The sequence below is a fragment of the Mirounga angustirostris genome, unplaced genomic scaffold, assembly GCF_029215605.1.
Source record: "Mirounga angustirostris isolate CCGP_5_RB_7025 unplaced genomic scaffold, mMirAng1.0.hap1 SCAF_4, whole genome shotgun sequence".
Classification (NCBI taxonomy): domain Eukaryota; kingdom Metazoa; phylum Chordata; class Mammalia; order Carnivora; family Phocidae; genus Mirounga; species Mirounga angustirostris.
In genome coordinates, this window is record NW_026991712.1 from 67,940,024 (window position 1) to 67,963,186 (window position 23,163).

At 36.4% G+C, this 23,163-nt stretch overlaps 1 protein-coding gene across 6 annotated transcripts in view; it reads right to left on the reverse strand.

The window, feature by feature from the left end:
* Positions 1-9,744: 9,744 nt before the first annotated feature.
* The window catches only part of YTHDF3 (YTH N6-methyladenosine RNA binding protein F3), a 40,465-nt gene continuing 27,046 nt past the window's right edge, over positions 9,745-23,163 (reverse strand). For all 6 annotated transcript variants that reach the window (XM_045896485.3, XM_064588277.1, XM_045896489.3 and 3 more), the window contains one exon: positions 9,745-12,862. In XM_045896485.3, coding sequence (XP_045752441.1) covers positions 12,839-12,862 — 24 coding nt within the window. In that variant the 3' untranslated portion in view covers positions 9,745-12,838. The remainder of the gene's footprint in view (positions 12,863-23,163) is intronic.

The following is a 23,163-nucleotide window of genomic DNA, read 5'->3' on the forward strand; positions in this document are numbered from 1 at the left end:
CTTACTGCTTTGGTTACAACTGAAAGCATCCCTCCTGTACCATGAACAATGACCATTTTATGATCAAACTTCTTCTAAATGGTAGAGGTGTTAGTGTCGTTGAAAGAAATGTTTACAGTTCTGAAGTGAAAAGTGATATATACGCTTCAGAACACGGAAACATTTGAGACTCTAAAATGAGACTAATTTTTAAAAATAAAATGTTTGACGTTTCACTTATGTAGGCAATTTTTGGTCACATGGAAGCCGAAAAGCCCATGGCTTTGAAGAGGATCTACAGTTGGATGCAAAGAAGGAAAGAAACACTAGGCAAATTAGGAACGGAACACGATCTTCCACGTGTGGACAGCCGAAGCGCAGGAGGGACAAGAGGGAGGGTGGAAGAAAAGCCTGCCACAGAGCGGACTTCAAGATGTCACGCACAGTGCTTCTTCATTTCATTCTCCAACAAATCTGTGCGTGGATATTTCTCGTTTTACAAGTCAGAAAATGGACAGCTGCATTTAATTGTTTGGTCGGTCAACAATTAAGTCAAAGGTTTGGGCTCAGATTAAGAAGTGTTTGGCTTTGAAGTAGAAAGGAGAAATTCTGGGCTTGAAGTTCTAGTTCTCTCACTCCCTGGGATCTTAGAAAAGTCCAAGCCTCCCAGCCTGTTCCTTCATCTGTAAACTGTGATTGAATCACCCCCTAGGTCCCTTCCAGCAGTCTGAGTGGTCTCAAGATAAATCACTGGATTCCCACACCTTCTCTGACCCAGAGAAAATCCAATTTAAGTTAGAATTGAAGGCAATTTTGGAAAAAAAGGAAGGAAAGAAGGAAGGAAGGAGGGAAGGAAGGAAGGAACGAACGAAGGAGGGAAGGAAGGAGGGAAGGAGGGAAGGAAGGAAGGAAGGAAGGAAGGAAGGAAGGAAGGAAGGAAGGAAGGAAGGAAGGAAGGAGGGAAGGAAGGAAGGAGGGAGGGAGGGAAGGAAGGAAGGAAGGAAGGAAGGAAGGAAGGAAGGAAGGAAGGAAGGAAGGAAGGAAGGAAGGAGGCAGATCTCCAAAGCAGTTAAAGAGAATACTGAAGGTAAATGGGGATGTTTCAGCAGCCTACTTCCTCCTTGATAAGGAAAATGAATGTCACATAGCTGTTTTTCAAGCAGTAATTAGCAGCACCAATTTTCTCCTACTCTGTGCCTCCCCAGTTCAGAGGCTGACTTCTGGTTCCCAAGCAATGAAGGTCACCACTGCAGCAGTGATGGCCATGGTGGCCTCCCTCAATCTAAGAACAGGCTTGGAGGAGTGCCTGACTCATTCAGCAGCTCTTGAGCACTTTCTGTGCTAGGCAGCATTTATGGCAATAAAGAAGACAAAGTCCCTTAACCTCATGAATGTCACACTTTACAGAACAAAGACCATACAGAGAAAACTTTAGATAAGTTCTAGGAAGAAAATAGGAGGTAAGAGAATAGGGTAACAGAGTAACTACTTCAGATATGGTGATGAGGGACTTACTCTCTGAAAGTTCTTGTAGCAGAGAAGAGAGAAAATATCCAATACAGGCAGAGGACAGAAAAACTTGGAGGTAGCAGTGAATCTTGGGTTTGTGGGGGGACAAGAAAGCCATTGTGGCTGGAGCAGAAGTGACAAGGCAGAAAGAAGGCAGGGACCCCAGCGGGGACCCAGGCTGCCTAACAAATAGGAATGAAAACACAGCTGAGGAAAGTGGAGACAGCAATCACTGATTACTCGGCAATTTCTCTGGCTCTGGTTACCACGGCCTTTGCTTGACGTGTGGTCAGTTAAGTCAGTGGCACGGGAAGAAGTGCAGAGGCCAAGGGCGGTGAGGGAATGCTGACTGAGTGGGAGGGCGGGGCTTAGGGAGACAAGTAAGGAAGACCCAGGATAAAAACAAACACTTCCCTTCAGACACAAGTATCCTCATAAAAGCTCCTTACGCATACATACGTATCCATACTAATTTCATGGCACAAATCAAAACTAACTTCTGGTTAAACCATTCCTGTTCTTATTTTTATAGGCAATAAAGTATCAGATAAGGTGAGCAAATATGAAGTTAAAAAAGTTCAGCGATGACAAAAGCTAACGAATCAATAGATCCCTTGTAACGAATCTGCTGAAATGTGATTTTGACTTTATGTTCATAGATCAAAAAGGAAGAAGACTGGTGTGCACCTGCAGGAAGGTAAGGGGGCCTGGGAGTGTGTATGGTTGCCAAGGGGAGTTGCCAAGACAACTCAAGAAGTGGTTCGACAGATCTTGTTAAGGATACCCATTCACACAGCAGAGTATGTACACCCCCAGTCCATCAACAAAGTGTGCCCCAGAGGGGTCTGCAGAGTCCAATGTATATTCATAATCATACTAAGACTTTTCCTCTCATCTCTCAGGAGGGCACGAGTCCAGTTTTCCAGAGGATTACATGGAAAGTGATACTGCAAAGACCGAACACAAGAAAGATGAAAATCCAGTTACTTTACAATGTTTCAGTTTTAACTTCAGTATGGTGACTATCAACAGATACAACCCGCATGAACAAAAGCTCTTTGGGTTCCTCAATAATTTGTGTGTAACGGGGTCCTGAGACTAAAATGTTTTGAGTACTGCTGCCCAACCTGTTAATAGATTTGACATTATTAATATTATATATTATGAATATTGTACATTACAAATAGGATATTTATATTGGTGGAAGTTTTATTATTAATAAATTAGGAGAGTCCACTAAGTACTGGGAGGTAGATCCAGGTATCAAAACCATTCAAAAACCACTCGAAGGTAGGAAGAATCTGTGTGTCTACTGTTGGCCTGTGCAAAACTCCTGAATGGTGTAAAAAAAGATACACAATACACAATAACACAATAACACTACTTTAAGACCTCACTATGAATGCAAGAGTTTCCTCACCCAACTATAAACATGAACTAAAGAAGACAGGTACCTACATGTTGAGTAAAACTTGGTATTGATGGGTCTTTTTAAAATTTGAACCTTTGTGAGAAAGCTGTTCAAAGGGTCTTCTGTAAAATCTTTTTAATCCGGTTGAAAATAAATACTAATGTGAATAAGTAGTTTATTTCTTCAATTATATGCTATAGGAAAGAATTCCATTGGTTTTTCGTTTGTTTTTAATGTGTGACCTTTCAAATATTGCCTGGACAGCAGTAAAAATTAACAAACAAAATCAAAACGAAGAAAACAAGCCTATCTGGAAAGCCTAGGCTACATAATTCCAAAATAACTATTTAATGGCTTACTTCCTCTTCCTTTTTTTTTTTTTCCCTTATTAAAAGGGAGTAATGGGGGAGAAACCACCAGTTTCTATAAGCTCTTAGAAATGAAACATGTGCCTTTCTTTCCAAAAGAGAAGTGGTTTACTCAAAGCAATTTCCAAGACTTGAACAAGGTTTCTGCGGCTGTAAATGTAGATACCAGTAATTATTCTGGGTGTATGTCTTCTCTCCAGCATTTCATACAGAAAACATTTCTTACACTTTAGATATTTGAAATAAATACATAAGTGCTAGCACATTACATTTTCTAAGTGGTATGAATACTTCTTTCTCTTTATTAAATTTATTTGCCAAGATATCGTAACAGATTATCATCACACACGTACACATGCAGCCACATACAGAAAACGGTTAACCTGTGTAATGCAGAGGGGAAAAAAGGTTTTGGACTTTAAAAGAATAGTTTAGGTTAAAATCTTAAAAACGAACAGTGTTAAATAATGAAATCGATGTTGGTTAAGGAATGGATTCATAAGACGTGATACAAACTTTAAGCATTTTAATTTAAGAGACGTAGACTTTAATTCACCAATTATTTGCTATACGTCCAAGACTTTTTCTTTGATTCGGAATCTGGTGATGCAAGTTCGTTGATGTCTTTCTTCTATGAACCATGCCTCACCTTTAATCGCCTAAGGTTTCCCACGGGAGTGAGAACTGAAAATACACTCGCACACTATGCGCAAACTTGCACATTTTTCTGACTTTGCTGACAAGTATTTACAGTTTTCTGATCTATACCTAATTAGACAACTCACCTCTATCAAGTATTTCCAAAGCCGTCAATTCAGTTTTCATAGAAACAACTCGTTGTCACATTTTATCAGTTTACATGTTTAAATCTCATAATAAAAGAAACAAGTACAACTGGAAGCAACGAGTGCAGAAAGCAGCACAGATGACTTTTTTTTTTTTTAAAGATTTTATTTTATTTATTTGACCGAGAGAGAGAGAGACAGCTAGAGAGGGAACACAAGCAGGGGGAGTGGGAGAGGGAGAAGCAGGCTTCCCGCTGAGCAGGGAGCCCGATGCGGGGCTCGATTCCAGAACCCTGAGATCATGACCTGAGCCGAAGGCAGACGCTTAACGACTGAGCCACCCAGGTGCCCCTACAAGCACTATTTTTAGTGGGAGTACTATGGCATTCCTCTGCAGGTCCGTCATGGGCCTTTGTATATATTTTTCTAGAATTTATCTTTTTTTTCCTATTGTCAAATTTTCTGCTCTCTGGAATTTTAAATTAATCCCTAAAGTATATCCAGGTTGAATCTATATGGAATTCTTCATCACATTAGTTTTGGGTACTGTCTATGTAGTAGATTCTTATGAGCCATTCTTCACACTTCTTCTAGTTTGTACACAGTATCAAAAGCCTTTCTTTTTTTTTTTTAAAGATTTTATTTATTTATTTATTTGAGACAGAGAGAATGAGAGAGAGAGAGAGCACATGAGAGGGGGGAGGGTCAGAGGGAGAAGCAGACTCCCCGCCGAGCAGGGAGCCCGATGCGGGACTCGATCCCGGGATCCTGGGATCATGACCTGAGCCGAAGGCAGACGCGTAACGACTGAGCCACCCAGGCGCCCCAGCACAGATGACTCTTGGGCAGCATACACACGTGGACAAACTACAGAACAGCCACGAGATGCGCGAACCGAGCATGCTCCAAGCACCGGGTGCTTCCCAGAGGAGTGCAAAAGTCAGCTCATACAGCGAGCCCAAGCAGAAATAATCCACTTAGTATCTTAGTTGGAGATCACAGCTTCACTATTAGCATGCAACGATATTATGTTGAAGTTGTATTTGTAAACATTTTATCTCAAGGTATCTTTCTTTCAAATACGTACGAGAGGGCTAAAAGTGCCATCTTGTTTCATGGATGTCAAATACCTCTTGCTTCTAAATTGCACAGCATCGCTGGTGAAACACGGAGGTAACACATCCACAGTAGTGTTTTTCATTCTGAATTGTTACTATTCATGACGAAGCTTTTACTATTTACTAATGATAAAGTTAATTTGTATACTGGCACCCACAAAATGGAGGCTGCCCCGGGGGCCAGGCCGTCGGGAAACTGAACCCACTTAAGTCAGCCTGCACTCATACCTGAAACACCTGTCAAGGAAACCGAACACACACCAGTCACAGTCCTCCAACTCAGCCTTAGCTAGCTCACCGTACCCTAGGAAAAAGGACCTACTAACCAGGCATGACCTGTTTCCCTGTTGCCTCTTATTGCATTCTGTAAAACTGGCACTTGCCCAAAATCCTTCTTGAAGCATGTTCCACTGCTTGGGAGGCACAGTACTGCCCAATCCATGGATTATTTTCCCTTGAATAAAGGGCATCAAACTCATTACTAAATTGTTTTAGCTTTGTCATCCGATACTAATACACTTAAATGGTATCAATATCAAGGTGTGTAACAAAGCAAAAAATTTCTTCTTAGGACCTAATTTTCATCTTTGGCTTCAATTTTCTTCTATTGTTTATAGGTTTTCTTTCTTTTTTTTTTTTTTAAAGATTTTATTTATTTGAGAGACAGAGAGTAGGAGAGGGAGGAGGGTCAGAGGGAGAAGCAGACTCCCCGCTGAGCAGGGAGCCCGATGCGGGACTCGATCCCGGGACTCCAGGACCATGACCTGAGCCGAAGGCAGTCGCTTAACCAACTGAGCCACCCAGGCGCCCCTGTTTATAGGTTTTCTTATGCTATTCCCCCATATTTGCTTTCCTTTTAGTCTAATTTGCCTTTGGTTCTGCCATCTGCTCTGCTCTAGCCAGATAAACTAATTTTATGTTGTTACATTTTACTTATTTAGAAAAAGCATGGCTGACAGTCAGCTAAAACTCTGGAAACCAAAAGTTGGCAAAACAAAGATAAATGATAATTTAAGCTTTATTCAGGAAGTGACTGTTCTCAGGATCTCAATAATAAAACATGAATTTAAAGTAATCAGTTTTCTACAATCTCTAAACTGCATGTAAGTAGTGAAGATTACCCTGAGAAATCTTCAATGGCAATCAATAAATTCTAAATTCTCCTAAATCTCTAAATTCTAAATAAAAGAGAATAGAACAGTTAACATTTGAAGGTTTGCCACAGGTCCAGGGATTGTGCTAAGCACTTTCTGAATGTTACCTCATTTAATCCTCCTGGAAAAGGGTCTATTTTCATTCTTTTATTTTTAATTTTTTTAATTGATGAGAAAATCTAGGCTTGGATCTAGTTTAGTGGACCCAGGATTCAAGGACAGGTCTCTAGGCCTCCAAAGTCCATGCTTTTTGCCAGAATATTATGCAGCAGCCTCAGAAGTTATTTCAAAAGAATTCCATCAAAAGACATGCCAAGCTGTTTAAATCACCCTTTCTTTTTAATGGAAAGAACCACTGTAACCTGTTTAGCTCCTAACTCAGGACTTTCAACCCAGCCAAATCTGAATTTGTTCAGATTTGACCATCTGTTCTTACTTATACACATAAGATCAAGATATTTTGCCATCATCTAAATCTCCTTTATTAAGATTTATTTAATACATCTTCAATCCCTTTGTTAAAAATCATCATGCCATACACAAATTTAGAACTCAGGGAGTGGTATGAGTCTCCATTAGAATTCTTCCAATATACAACTGTTTTGAAAAAAGGAGAAAGTGGAAAGAGTTCTAAAATGATACAAGCAAAAAGGAAAATGTATTGACACAACCTGCTGGGATGAGGCTAAGTAGTAATAAAATATGTTCTTATAATTCCTCTTCAAAATTACAAGGATAAGGGGGAACACAACTGCCCACTGAAGTGTAGACTGTGATTCTTTAGGAGCACAGTACGGCAAGGAGGAAAAGAGTGACTTTACAATGGAGAAAGAGGAACCTAACACTACCTCGGCCAGGTGACCAAGGTCAACATCAACAGGGTAAGTTGGGGCTATGCATCTTCGATATGATGTGATGGGAATGGCAATTTCCCTATGGGTTATAGCCCTTCCCAAAACTCATAACCTCAGTCTAATCCTAAGAAAATCACAAGATATAATTAGAGAGAGACAATCTACAAAATATCTGACCAGTAATGTCAAGATCATCAAAAACAAGTCTGAGAAGCCACCACAGCCAAGAGGAACCTATGAAGACATGGAACTACAAGTAATGTGCTATCCTCAATGGCATCCTGGACTAGAAAGTGGACATTAGGTAAAACTTTAGAATCTCAAAAAAGTATGATGATAATGTATCATCAAAATTGGTCTATTAATTGTAAAAAACCAAACCCTACAAATATAAGATGTTAATAGGGAATAGCTGGGCACAAGGTATACGGGAGCTCTGTACTGTCCTCCCAACCTTTCTGTAAAACTATTCTAAAAAAAATAATGTACTGGGGCGCCTGGGTGGCTCAGTCGTTAAGCGTCTGCCTTCAGCTCAGGTCATGATCCCAGGGTCCTGGGATCAAGCCCCGCATCAGGCTCCCTGCTCAGCGGGAAGCCTGCTGCTCCCTCTCCCACTCCCTCTGCTTGTGTTCCCTCTCTCACTGTCGCTCTCTCTGTGTCAAACAAATAAAATCTTAAAAAAAGTGTACTTAAAAAAAAAATCCATAAGGATAATGTAAAATGGTAGTATAATGGGAAAAAAAAAAAACAAAAAACCAACCTTGGATTTCTTTGGAACACATTCTCATCTCTTTTTATCAATACTATGGAAAAGGTGGGGATTTTGTACCACTGAACTTCAAAATTCACTAAAGGGAAGCATATTCCCATCAAATACAATGAATAAAATCTAATTTGGGATTTTCATTACTTATATTCTGAAAATAAAGGACTATTAAAAATTATATTCGTTTCCGAATTTATTTTCAAAAGACCTAATATTCACCATTGCTAGAGTAAGTCATAGCGTACAAAGCTATTTAAATCATAAATTATAGGGGCGCCTGGGTGGCTCAGTCTTAAGCATCTGCCTTTGGCTCAGGTCATGATCTCAGGGTCCTGGGATCGAGCCCCACATCGGGCTCCCTGCTCAGCGGGGAGTCTGCTTCTCCCTCTGCCTTTCCTTGTGCTGTCTCAAATAAATAAAATCATCTTAAAAAATCATAAATTATGAAACGAGAAAGGCAAAGAACCTTGCATGCATTCTACACCAATCTCTTGGTAAGTGCACTAAAACAAAGGAAATTTGCTCACTGTCAACCTACCATTTAGAAGTAACTCGAAGTCTGGTCTTTCAACTTTCAATTCTAAGATCTTCCCCTACACGATAATTCCATTCTGATTGCAGACACGTCAGATAGAGCCAATAATGTTTTTAAATGACATTCAAATATCTACATCCCTAAGTGTATTCTATGTAAGGGGTATTCTTTTGACGGGCAAGTGGGGTGGCAGAAGGGATGAGGAACCCATCAGTGTTACAAACTTCACATTTATATCTTCCTTGCATTCTAAGTTTTACAAAAATAGTGTTTCATTTACATTTAGTCCCAATGCTGTACAGGTAACTCAACTTAGAGAGTAGACAAATTCTGAACTTCATGCAGTATTTATAAATAAACTATTTAAGCTGTTACTACCACGTGTAGGTGATATATAGTTCTACTTATCACTAGTACACCAAGAGGAATGAGAAAAGAATACACCTCAAGATTATGCAATTCGAAATACTGTAATTAAAAAGCCTTGGGTTGGTCTGTTAACTTCTGACTGCAAGAATATTTTAGTTCCTAAACTAGACTTACTAAACCTAGTATCACTAAGCAAGATAAAGCCAGGCAGGTAAGAAGTAGGGTCCCAACAATAAATGAGTAGCCTCGAATATAAATATGCTGATGAGATGCAAACCCTCCCTTTAGGAAATGACCAGTAAAAAGGAGGTTTCTGATGATGCCAGTGTGGGACACCTGGGGTGATTCTGTTAAACTGTGCCCCAATCACATGCCAACAATGCTGTACGCATCTGGAAAGTTTTGACAGCACAAAACTGAACTCTGGTTTGCCCCATCAGAACAAGTACCTTAGAGCCCAGCCAATAATCAATGCACCAGCCAGATTCATCACGATCTACATAAGCTCTATCTATCCCAAAGGATAACATACAGACTGTTAGAAAAGCATTCCTTGGTACCAAAAATGGGGGATTAGGGTTATTAGACAGCTGGTACCACCACTTCCTCCTGTTACATGAAAACAAATAGGCCTCTTTCTCTTTTGCTCTAAGTTTAGTATTAAGAGCATGTAATTCAATAAGCTCACTGGAGCGGATAAAGATTAGGATAAACTGTTATCCTCCCTCTCTTTAATTCCCCCACTTAATTTAAATGGCCAACTAAAACAAGAGATACAATCTATTTGTACTCGAGAGAAACGTCAATCAGGAAATCCGTAATAGGACAGACAAAAATGTTATGTTTTCTGGCAGGCAATACATATTTTTGAAGATAAAATGGAAAAAACACAGATATGAGTGAACAATTTTTATTGAAACCCTCAAAGATTAAAGAGGACCAAATGGTGAGTTTGGGTACCATAACAGAAAATCTCACCTAACTGTACCATCATTCACAGGAATGAACAAACCCAAACACGACAAAATTCAAATTCTCATGTAATTGCTACAAGTGAATGTAAATGAGCTAATCATTTTATCATAACCTTTCTTTAATCATACGAAAAAGGGAATTTACATGGCATAACAAAAGATATGCAAAACTTAATGAAAACACAATTCTCTTAAATTTTTCAAACTTATTTTTATAGGATGCAGAATGCACTTGAAATGATTAAATGACTTAAGCTGATTCTTTTTTTATTGCAAACTGTTTTAACATCAGCTTAACCCCCATGCATGGTATTCAAAAAGAACACAGCTTTTGAATTAGAAAGATCACTTGAGTTAAAATGAGGAATTAAGTATCGAAATTAGGAAAAGGCTGGGGTTTCTTCTGAAAGGAATCTTCAAGTACCAATACGTATAGAGAAAGAATACTAATTTTGGTTACATTTTCCCCCTTACTGTTAAATATACAAACTATAATACCTTTCAAAATAAAATACCCACATAAGATAACTTTAATAAGAAACATTCAAACCAGATCTTGGAAAAATATTAAGCAAGAAGTTTACTGGGTCAATAATGTCTTAATTTGTGATTATTCCAACATTTGATGATGTGTCTCCTGCTGTAGAGCCCAGGTTCTCTCCCTTTTGGTCCCTACAGTTAAGAAATATTTAGTTAGTTGTGCTATTGAGACAATCTGTAATAATTTCACTTAGAGAAAAAAACTTTTGCCATACACTGACAGACCAAAGAGGAAGAGAAGGTAGGTGCTCTGAAGAAAACTTAAATGAGAAAAAAATTACCAATTTTGAAAAGTTTTTTTGTTTTTTGTTGTTTTTGTTTTTTTTTTTTTCCCCAAAGGAATGCTGCACCCATTTCACTTAATATTAGAAATCCAGGTTAAAGGCACTGGGATGTAACTCCTCACCATGAGCAGACTACTCAACTACATCTGACATCAGAGTCTGCTATTGCAATCAGCCTGCTTGCTGAGTGAGTGACACTTCTTACATAGAAACCTACTGTAAATTAAACAAGTTTGAATCCACTTATAATGTAACTAGTTTTATAAAAATATTCAGAGTTGCTAATAAAGCACCAAGAAAAAGAGAACCTCAGAGAGGATTCAGACCCGTCCTACAAGGTCACCCCTTTATAGTTTTGTCTAATAGGACCTCCAGAGTGACAACAGTCATCTTTGACATGTCCTACCTACATAATCTTAGGGATGTAGAACATTGCTATGGTGACTATACCCAAATGCCAATTTTCACTATAAATAGTTAAGAGACATGTTACAAGATTTCATGGCTTACTCTTAAAAAGGTAAAATAGGTGCAATTTTCCTTTAAGAAAGTCTTTATAGTGTAATATACCATTAACATTTTGATGTTCCCTTCAGTAAACACTGATATAACTACACTGGGACTACCAAAGAACTGTGAAGTAGCTACGATTACCTACAAATACTGTATTTTTTTCCACTTGAATACAGTATTTGTACATTTAAGAAAACATTGTACAAAAAAGTTATATAAATGAAAGCCTCAAAGAAATATCTGTCACTAAATTTTTGAATTGAAGTGACCAAAGACCATAGTAAATGAAAACATTTCTAAACATGATGTAAACATAAATGGAGTAATGCAAAACATCAAGGTATTCAAATCTACTATATTGCTATTTTCACCCTTAATGTATCTTTCTACATAGTTTTCTCCTTTTGGAACAGTAATATAAGGGGCAGTACATTATCTTCATAACCTTATGCCATCAAATCAATTAATACAGATGCTTGACACATTTAATTATACAAAATCAATTTGTTTCAAGTTACAAAATTAATGTTGATATGTAATTAATGAAAAAAAATAAGATGTTAAAAAGATAACTATAAGAATACCCAGATATATGCTGTATTCCCATTTATATAGATCTGATCAATAAAACATCAACACATTCACTTAGATACTGATTTACCCATGGATCAAGGCCATATTTTCAAAGTATTTTAAGGATGCCAGGACACTGCAAAAGCTGGAGAAAAGAGTTGAGGAACAGTATATGCTTGCTAAACAAGAACTATGTTTATTTAGCTAGTGAATACCTAGAGTAATAAATTTTTACTTCATGATAGCAATCAGGCTCGCAAACACCCAGAAAAGGAATTAAGGGTTTTAAATGTAGTTATAAAGGTCATAAAAAGTCTGATTAGACTGAGGTACATTTACTCAAAATTTTGAGATTCATTAAGTGGTAGCAAACAAAATAATTCCTCAGACAAATGCACATTTTTCAGTATACATATTATTGGGGGAAGGAGGGGAGAAGAATGTGCATTAACTGGTGAAATCCACCAAGCTGCATATCAATATTCTGTTACACCAAACAGTTTGAAGACAAGGGAAATGTTCTAATATAATTTCAGATTATGTTTCATTTGGCTAAAATAGAGCTTAAGGTTGCTTTGCCATATTAAAAGTTTACTACAATAATTTTTCACATAAACATTTAGACTTGAACTCCAGGACTAAATATGGCATGATTATTTTGCTTTTAATCTGTCAAATAGCTAAAAACTGACAATTTAAAAACTACAACAAAGAAAAAGTTGAAGCAGTGTGACTCTTACATCATTGAACCACTTCTAATGGTTAACTGTTAGTACTTAACAAATTCAAAGAGTTAATGAATCCTTGCATTCATTCAGTCTTCTGTGCCTTAGCTAGGATGCATAATTACAAAAGACAGCAGATACTGGTAAAAGCTTCAGGACAGAAAGTGCTTGACAAAGTTACAGTTCTCAAGTGTGTTTGGTGAGAGTATAAGGGCAGATGCGCTGATGAAAACCATTACAAGAAGAGTCAATTCTGTGTTAGAGTTCAAAGATGTCACCTTAAGCAGAAAAAAAGCTTTAATAATGTCTTCTTTGACTTATTAGGCATTTCCAGAGTCTACATCATTAGTGTTGTAATTCTAACAGGACATCTTCATATGGTTATTGTTTGTTTCTATTTCTCTCCTGAAAGAAAAACACAAAAAATTTTAATAATATACTATCATTATTTAAAAATTTAAATTATTTGTACTATAATGCAAACCATCTTCATAAAAACTTCTTCAAATACTAATTGGAGTAATTAAAAAAGATTTACTACTACCCATACACACCATAGAGGGATGATTACCACAAAACATTTTAAAATAAAGCAATCCAAACACAAAGACCTATTTCAGGAGAGTATGGCCCCCTCTATAGCCCTACTTTCCCACGAGATTTTATTTAAGGTGAGAATATGAAATGTCTTTTTAGGCCTTTCAGTGAGTTTTTAATGGTGACGTATCAAATAGACTAAAAGGCCGCTGAAGCAATTTTAAAACTATTGGCTAGGTAGAGTTAGAAGGAAAGGAAGAGTTGCATCAAATTGCGTTCAAGTTGCATTACATTAAGATTCTATTGTTAACTGAAAAATACTATGAATCATAAACTTCCTCTATATCACATTCTTACATTCATCATATTGTAACTTTTTCATATCAAGAAACATGATTATTTATTAACTCCTTTAAGAAAGTGGAAATCCCTTGAACAAAAAGTTAAACTGAGTGATGTTTTCACAATGTTTATTAACCAAATATTTATCTATAGTACTTCTGTCTGTGAAAAATGGATGACCAGCACTGTGCATGTCTATCAAGTGAATGTATCATATAGTTTGTTTGCATCATCGTTTCATTTTTTTTTTTAAAGATTTTATTTATTTATTTGAGAGAGAGAAAGAAAGTACAAGTGGGGAGGCGAAGGGCAGAGGGAGAGGGAGAAGCAGCCCCCCCCCACCACCAAGCAGGGAGCCTGATGAGAAGCTGGATCCCAGGACCCCGGGATCATGACCCAAGCCGAAGGCAGATGCTTAACCGACTGAGCCACCCAAGTGCCCCTAATAAGTTTGAACTTTTAACAAGTTCACAGGTGATCCAGACACTGCTGGTCCAGAGAACACACTTTGAAAACCACCTGTGTTTAAACAAATTATAAGACTCACTCTTTCTGTTTTCACTACTCCCACTTTATTTTTCCATGAGTAATACATGTTCCATAATAACTATGAATACACTTTGCAAATGGTCAAATTAGTTTCCCATCCTGTGACAGCATCAGAAAACTGTATTTTACATTCTAAAGAGAACTTTTAAGTTCTTTGTTACTAAATTCCTTTCTTTTTTAATTTACTCCTAGAACTTGAAGAACAGTATTTTTTTTTTTTTTTAAGATTTTATTTATTTATTTGAGACAGAGAGAATGAGAGACAGAGAGCATGAGAGGGAGGAGGGTCAGAGGGAGAAGCAGACTCCCTGCCGAGCAGGGAGCCCGATGCGGGACTCGATCCCGGGACTCCAGGATCATGACCTGAGCCGAAGGCAGTCGCCCAACCAACTGAGCCACCCAGGCACCCCCTGAAGAACAGTATTTTATACAGAAAGCTAATAAAATAAATGCCCTACTACATGACAGCTACAAATAATTTTATACACACATTAGTGGGAGACTCTGAAATTAAATAAAACAAAATGAAAGCAGACACAAAGCTAGCTGACTAATCACATTTCAAAAGGATAAACAAAAACAAGAATCCAACAACATAAAGAAAAAAAAGACAAAAAGAGAATTGATACCAGGAAGCTATAGCCTAATTTTATAAAGGCCCTAAGCTCTTAAAAAAAATCCTAAACATAAAATTCAGCTCTAAACTGAAGGAAACAAATAGATTTGTATGAAAAATTTTGAAGCCTGCTTTAATTAGCCAGATATAAAAAACCAGAGAAATTCATCAACTCCACGAAGAGCCCCAGAAGTACAGACAAAAAAAAAAAAAAAAAAAAAGACACTATTTAAGGATATGTTAGACAAAGAGAAGTTTAACTCAAGGGAGATGATCAGCTGTATCAGTGAGGATCATGTATTATTTAAATAGAAGTTAGAGATGCTATTTCAGTTTGAACAGTAATCAACTATGCACTTTAACTGGATCAAATTTAAAATATATAAATTACACATGTATTATAAATCTATGTATGTAATGTGTAACTTCGAAAAAAAGGAAAATAAAAAAGAAATCAATCCAACAGAACAGATGGGTCGGGGGTGGGGGGGCTTGAATGATCTAGATTTAATTAGAAAGTATAAAATAAGACAGCAGAAATACACATTTATATCAAGCATCAAAAAATGTATGTTCATCAATGAAAACATAACAGTTCAGATGCTTCAAAAATCCAGTTATACATGATTACAAGAAAACAACCTAAAACATAAGGACACAAAGTTAAAAGTAATGAAAAGACGTAAGACAACACAAACCAAATAAAGACTGACACGACTATATTAATACCAGACAAAACTGATTTGAAGGCAAAAACCATTGTTGGGGAGGTAAAATGGTCACTACATACTAAATTACAGACATTTTTAAAATAAGCTTGACAATATTAAACTAAAAAAACTTTACATTATTAGAAGTTGTCAGAATTATAAAGAAAATTTGACAGGCTTCTCATTATAGCCGAAGAATTTAACACATTTCTCTAAGTAATTGGTAAAACAGAAATATTAGTAAAAATACAGACTGAATATACATAATACAGAAAACGGAGGCAATTATAGGGTACCCTGAACCACCACAAAAGGTGACTATATGTCAGACTAGAAAGCAAATCTCAATAAATACCAAGAGTCCATGTCATGCAACATCACATTTTCTGACATCAGTTTTAGAAGCAAAACAGATAAACAACAACAAAACACTGTACCCACATTTGGAAATTCTAAAACCACACTTCTAAAAGTCTCCCAAAAAATCATAATGGAAATTCAAAAATTTTTACATCAGTACAATGAAAATGCTTAGTCTAAGCCCCACCGAACACTTAGAAATTTACATGTGCAAAACTGGGGAGGGGGGGAAGCTGAAAAATAATGAGCTCATCATCCAACTCAATATGTTAGGAAATGAGTAATAAGTCCCCAAAAGTAGAAGGAATGAAATAAGATAGCAGAAGAAAATATTGAAACAGAAAACAAGAATAAAGAGAACCAAAGAGAATAAAAATTGGCACTGGCGGGGGGAAGAGCTAGTGTCTGGGGAGAAAAAAACCTAACAACAGCAGAAAAATCTCTGGGAAGACTGATTTAAAAAGAAGATGCATTTAATATCATGAAGACTGATACAACTAAAAAATAAAAATACTATTCATGCCAATATGCAAAAAAAAAGAACCTTAAAACAACTTCCTAAAAATGTAATTTACCTACATACAATTTACCAAACCAAACTCAAGAATAAACAGAAAACCTGACGAGACCTGTAATAACTAAAGAACATAAATCAACAATTAAAAATCTACCCCACACAAAAGCCTACCAGGCTCACGTTTTTGTCTGTTATGTACGTACGTATGTATGTATGCATGTATGAGTGCATGTATGTAATCTCTACACCTAACGTGGGGCTCAAACTCAAGACCCTGAGATTAAGAGCCAGCCAAGAGCCCCCAGACTCACATGGTTTTAGATGTACATTTAACTGAGTTTGTCCTAGAATTGATCATTCTAAACTTAACACCAACTATTCCAGAGACTAGAAAAAGGGAGACTATTTCCTGAGTATTTTGAGGTTAGCAATACTTTGATACCAACAGTGTCAAGAGAAGAATGAAAAAGTAACAGTCTAGTCTCACTTGTCACAAAAGGATCTCTTAAAGGCTGTTTTGCTGGTAACAGACTGTAGAGGAGCAAAGTGAGAATGGGAAGGCCAGAAGGCTAGCACAGTAATAATCCAGGACAATAATAATAGCCCTTAGGTGGGGATGAAAGATGCAGAGCTAGTGAAGAGCCTGGATTCGGGATACATTCTGAAAGCAGAATCAACAAGACTGACTTACTCATGTGTCAACTGATTAGATGCAGAGTGAGAAAAAGTATCAAGAATGAGTCCCGTGACTGGAAGGGCAGTGACCTGTACATAGAGAAGGCTGGGGGCAGGCAAAGAAACAGGAGAGTTATATTAGATTTCAGATGGTTATTAGACAGCCATGAGAAGACAGGCAGTTCGGTGAGTATGGAGACAGGAGGAAAGCTCCAGGGTGGGCATACGAACTCGAAGTCCTCAGCATAGTAAATGTCCACCAACTTTTAAAACTCAGGTCTTCCTGAATATGATCAATACCTTGGCTTTGAGACAACAAAACCCACATTTACATTAACAAGACCTAGAACTGAGCCTGACACTGTTAATATTAAATAAATATTTAAATATAATGAGAGATCTAGGGCATGCTATCAACTACAGACCACCAGAAATAGGAGACTAAGCAGTATGGAGCTATCAGTGATAACTTCTTGTGCTGTTCTAAAATGAGATACATATTACACAGCTGACATCATAAATTACATGTACTGGCGTGTCGTTGGGAAGTAACACAGGGAGAAAGAAAACCTGAATTATACAGAGGGAGCCATGGTCCAGTACACCTAAAGGACTATGTCTTTAGTGATAGTTCAGAAGAAGGCACTTTAAACACACACTCTTTAGGACACAAACTTTCCAAACTTTTAAAAATCACTGACAATTCAAAAAACAATTGGCAGAGAGATCCCTCCCTCTCTCATTTTCCATTAATAGAGCTAGGCCTCAACCAGGCAGATTTGGGGATTTGAGGGCTTTTGAATCTCTAGTATAGGGCTTCTTCCCCACCTTGAGCTGAGCAGACATTGGAGACCAACATATGATCCTAAGGCCCAGACCCAGAACTTGGCCTGTGGAGACGAGCTCCAGGAGGAAGTTTACTTGCCAACCCATGTCTTTTTGACTGAGCATAATGGATGAGCTAAGACTTCCCTACCTAGTAAACAGCTGGAAAACGAAATTTTCTTCAGGGTCCTCAGAGGGGCCAACAGCTTGCCCTTAATGTTATTTCCTTTTAATCACTGGTAGGTTTATCACTATTAGTGATATTTCAGTAACCAGACCTGAGACTACATAAGCCACAAGGGAAAAAGCAACTGTGTATCTAAGAAGCCACACCATCCAAAAAGAAAATGAGAATAAGCACTAGGAACATAAGTACAATACAAGAGAACTGCAGAAAGAGCCAGTGAATACCTGGGAGGGGTGGGGGAGGAAAGAAAGAGAAAGAGAGAAAGCAGGCAGGCAGGCAGTCACTTGAGACCCAAATGCAACAAACACCTTTTGTCTAGCTTAAAAATCTGACTTCCAAATTGAAAATTTCAGTAGATGAATTAAAAGGGGAAAATGGTCACTGCCTCATTTAAGGAGTAGAATATTAAGTCCAAGAATTACCTCAAATTACAAAGCAGGAAAAAGAGAGCTGGATATCGCAAAGGAAAAAAATAAGAGAACTGTAGGATAGATCTAAAACAAAATGAATATTCTAGAAGTAGGAAAAAGAACAAATACAAGAGCTAAATAAATAACAACTAAATAACAACCAAAAGAATTTCACAAATTCTTTAATATTCTTTCCTGCATGAGGTGGGGGGCTTGCTTTTCGTCCTCTAAAGTGTGGGGCTGGACATTCTGACTTGCTTCTAATTCTAAGAACAGAGTATGCAAAGAGAAAAAAGGGATATTTACATTAGAAAAGCCTAGCAAACACAACCTTAACCAAGTAATCAAAACTAGTATCACTGAGTAGTAAGTTACATATAATCAGATGAGGACACACCACTCACACAATATTCTTCCCATAAACTCAGTCTAATCATGAGAAAGCATTAGGCAAACCAACACTGAAAGACACCTTATAAAACACCTGACCAGCAGTCTTCAAAAATGTTAAAGCCATGAGTGGCAAGGCAAGACAGAGAATTGTCATAGCTTAGAGAAGACTTAGGAGACCTAAAAACTAAATGCAAAACTGGTTTTCCAAATCTTGAACAGAAAAAGACATTAGTGGGAAAAGTGGGGAAATCTGGAAAAAAGTCTGTAGTTAACAGTACTGTACCAATGTTCATTTCTTAGTTTGGATAAACATACTAGCAGTATGTAACATATGTACATATGTAACCAGAAATAGGAGACTAAGCAGTATGGAGCTATCAGTGATAACTTCTTGTGCTGTTCTAAAATGAGATACATATTACACAGCTGACATCATAAATTACATGTACTGGCGTGTCGTTGGGAATTATATATATATAAATATATAATTAGGAGAAATTATATATACAGAAACATCCTGTATTATCTTTGTAACATTTCTGCAAATCTAAAAATTATTCAATATAAAGTTTTAAAAAAGCATGATAAAAAGTTAGAAAAGTACAACTCCCAAATATATTAAATATCAGTGCTATAGAAATATGAAATACATAGATGTTCTACAGGGTATTGTTAATTTAATGGCTGCCCAGCTTCTCTTTTTATTGTTTATGGGGATAAATGTTAAATTCTGAAATTTAAAGTTAAAACCAGTAAATTATCAGACTTCATTTTTAAATTAAAAAAAGGGGGGGGGATAGGCATGTTTCAAAAAAGACAAATTATATATGAAGAATGACTACAGTTAAAATATATAATACATTCAATTCTTCAGTAAAATTAATTACTTACCAGGAATAAAATCTACTTAGATTGGCTTACAAGACTAAAAATTTCACACTAGAGAGTAGAACAAGGGCAGTAACAGATGGATAAAACCCCCAGCTGTTCAAAAGCCTGTACATTTGTCCAGATCCATTAAAGTGCTTTAATACTGAGATAAGCTTCTGACCTGTACTGTCCCAAAAACATGATCAATCATTTTGCATTAAGAAAGCAAAAGACAAAGAATATAAAGGAAACAAACCAATTCTGTACTGTAAAATAAATTCAAAATTAAAAAAATCATCACAGGAAAGGACAGTGATTATGCTTTGGAGGCTCTGTTTTAGGAAGCCAACTTTTCAATTTTTTTAAACTTGCTTGTCTATGTAACTGAGACGTAACATTCTTGATCCTCTGCATGACCACACTATTAATAAAAAAAAACTGCTTTAAAAGATTCCAGTGCCCAAGTTTGCATTTATAGAATAAAGAAGTATTTCAGGGTTTGAATAAGTATATGCAGTCTGATAATTCATAAACAATTCAGCTGTACCAACCAAAGATAAGTAATCTCAAAGTGTACTATAAAATGGAAGAGTTAAGAGTAAGTTCAAATAGTGAAAAATGGTGAAAAGCCATAATATGTGTCAGTTTAGGTCCAAATGAGAGCAACAGCATGATTCTAAGAAGTCTTAGAATTAGGACTAATTTTGTTTGAGCTGTGATTTAGTTTCAACAAAATAGCATCACTCATCACACTAAATTAACTTTTTTGTTGATGTGTAGCCTTATTTTGGTTTTAGAGTTTTCACTTAATTTCACATTTAAGTCACACTATAAAATCACATACAAAAATGAAGCATAAAGATCAAAAAGGAAGAAAATGGTCTCTATTTACACACAACGTGACTGTTAGGCAGAAAATCCTAAGGATGTTCTATTAGAACTACTAGAACTAATAGGTGAATTTACGAAAGTCACAGGACATAAAATATTTCTATAAATCAGCAATAAACAACTGAAAAAACTGAAATGACAATTACATTTACAATAGCATTAAAGAATATAAAATACTAAACAAAAATTAAAAATTAAATATATAAAATCCTTAGAATAAATTCATCAAGAGACATGCGCAGGTCCCCAGCACTGAAAAATACAAAACTTCACTGAGAGAAATTAAGTGTCTGTCTGTCAAGCAGATTGAGTTCTACAAAGAAAGGGCTATTTATCGTTAGTGGCTCACTGGTAACCTTTAATATTTACCTGTTGACTGAGTAAGAGATCACAGTTAAGAAAAGAACATACAGGATCAAAATATATGGTGATATAGGTTGACCAGAACACAAGATGTGTGCTAGTTTTCTCACATAAAAAGGATGGTCTGGGGACCCAGGAACAGAGGTTCTGAAAGCCAAACAAAGGAATCCATATGCAATTCCATCTGGGATCATATTTTAGTCTGTTTACAATAAAATGAAAATAATAAAATCATTACATTCCAGACTTTCATTCACAAGTGGAATTTTTCACTAGTAGCTTTTTTATATCTTAGTTCTTTCATTATATATCCTATAATCTTTTTTATTCCCTTATGTTATTTCAAATACAAAAAAATATCAGTATTGAATGTGTAATGTCCAAGAATTGAAATACCTTTCAATAAATTCAGTTTTCTGCCAGGACACAGTAAAGTCAGTTTCACTCAGTAATTAGAGTGTGATATAAATTTCTAAATTAAGAAATTGCACATCAAAATTTTAAAATAATTGTAAGTAAATAGGAAAGATAATTCAACAACTTAAGTTACTTCCTGAAACTTAAAAAAGATATTTCATATTAACCTAAATACGTTCCTGCAGTTAATTAATCATGTATTTGCTGCTCAAGAAAAATAAATAACTGAAATACCATTAAATTTAATGATGACTGTTCATACCGTAATAGGTATGAAAGAAGTATCTCCGAAAGATCTGTAATTAATCCAGTAAATTACAGATAGTTCATTTACTAAATTCCTAAAATTCTTTATCAGCACTGGAACAAAATATAGCCACTATTAACTCTCCTATGGGGCAACAATATTAATCTGAGAAAAAAACAGAAACAAATCGGTATTATAAAATGTTAAATCAAAGCACCTCTTTTTCCACCTCTGGCCTACAAGGAGTATTTACCAAGTTCAAAACAGAGTCTACTACAATTAAAACTGCACCTCTTTTTCCACCTCTGGCCTACAAGGAATATTTACCAAGTTCAAAACAGAGTCTACTACAATTAAAACTGTATCATCTTTTTTTTAAGTGTATCATCTTGAATATACAAAATGTCACTCAATGTTTTATCAGAGAATTTGTCACTTAAATATGCAATATAAAAGTTTATGGTATCCGGGTACCTGGCTGGCTCAGTCAGTATAGCATGCAACTCTTAGGGTCATGAGTTCAAGCCCCACGTTGGGTGTGGAGCCTACTTAAAAAAAAAAAAAAAAAGCTTATGGTATCCAGGTGCCAAAATCTACTTTCCAAAGAAATATTCTCCAAATTTTACAGTAAAGATAAAAGGAAAAGCAAGATTTTATGTACTAAATTTGTTTCTGTTAATCATAATCAACTCATTCAATAAAAAGGAAGTCCATCCATAAAAAAAATTTACCAAAACGTAGTTGAGCACAGACTTTGATTCATTCTTCATCCTAAGCACTATAATTTGATTAATGGGAAAGCATTAAACTAAATGTTCTACTTGAGAAAAAGAAATATAGAACTGTCAGGGAAATGCTGACTGTTGTCACAGGTACAGTTATCGTTGAAGTGACTTTTTTTTTTTTAAGATTTTATTTATTTTATTAATTTGACAGAGAGAGACACAGCGAGAGAGGGAACACAAGTAGGGGGAGTGTGAGAGGGAGAAGCAGGCTTCCCGCTAAACAGGGAGCCTGATGAGGAACTCGATCCCAGGACCCCGGGATCATGACCTGAGCCGAAGGCAGACGTTTAATGACTGAGCCACCCAGGTGCCCCTGTTGAAGTGACTTCTTGTATATTAACAAAATCTTGGTTACTCTGAGAAAGACCTATCATCTCAGAATTAAAATTATTCCCATTATGAAAAATACTGTATGAGGTACTAAAACTTACTCTTTCAAAATACCTAACAATATAAAATAGTATACATGACTAAAATTCATAGAAGATTCTAGAAATTAAAACCATTTAATAAGGATTTTATTATAATTATGCCTTGCTTAATTCTACATAAACTGCAGGTTTTCATCTCTTTCTGTGCAACTAGGTAAATGCCATATTTTGGAAATCCATCTCAAAGTTACAGGCAATTGAAAACTCTAATTTCTTTTTTTTTTTTTTTTAAAGATTTTATTTATTTATTTGACAGAGAGAGACACAGCGAGAGAGGGAACACAAGCAGGGGGAGGGGGAGAGGGAGAAGCAGGCTCCCCGCAGAGCAGGGAACCCGATGTGGGACTCGATCCCGGGACTCCAGGATCATGACCTGAGCCGAAGGCAGTCGCTTAACCGACTGAGCCACCCAGGCGCCCAACTCTAATTTCTATATAGAGATAAAAGAGCTATTAAACAAAAAATTTCACTTGAGATTATGTTTCCTGGTCAATAAGGATTTATAAGAATGAAAGAAACTAGTAGGATCTAAATGACTCACAATCAAGTGCAACAAAAGTAAAATTTCAATAAAAGGATTA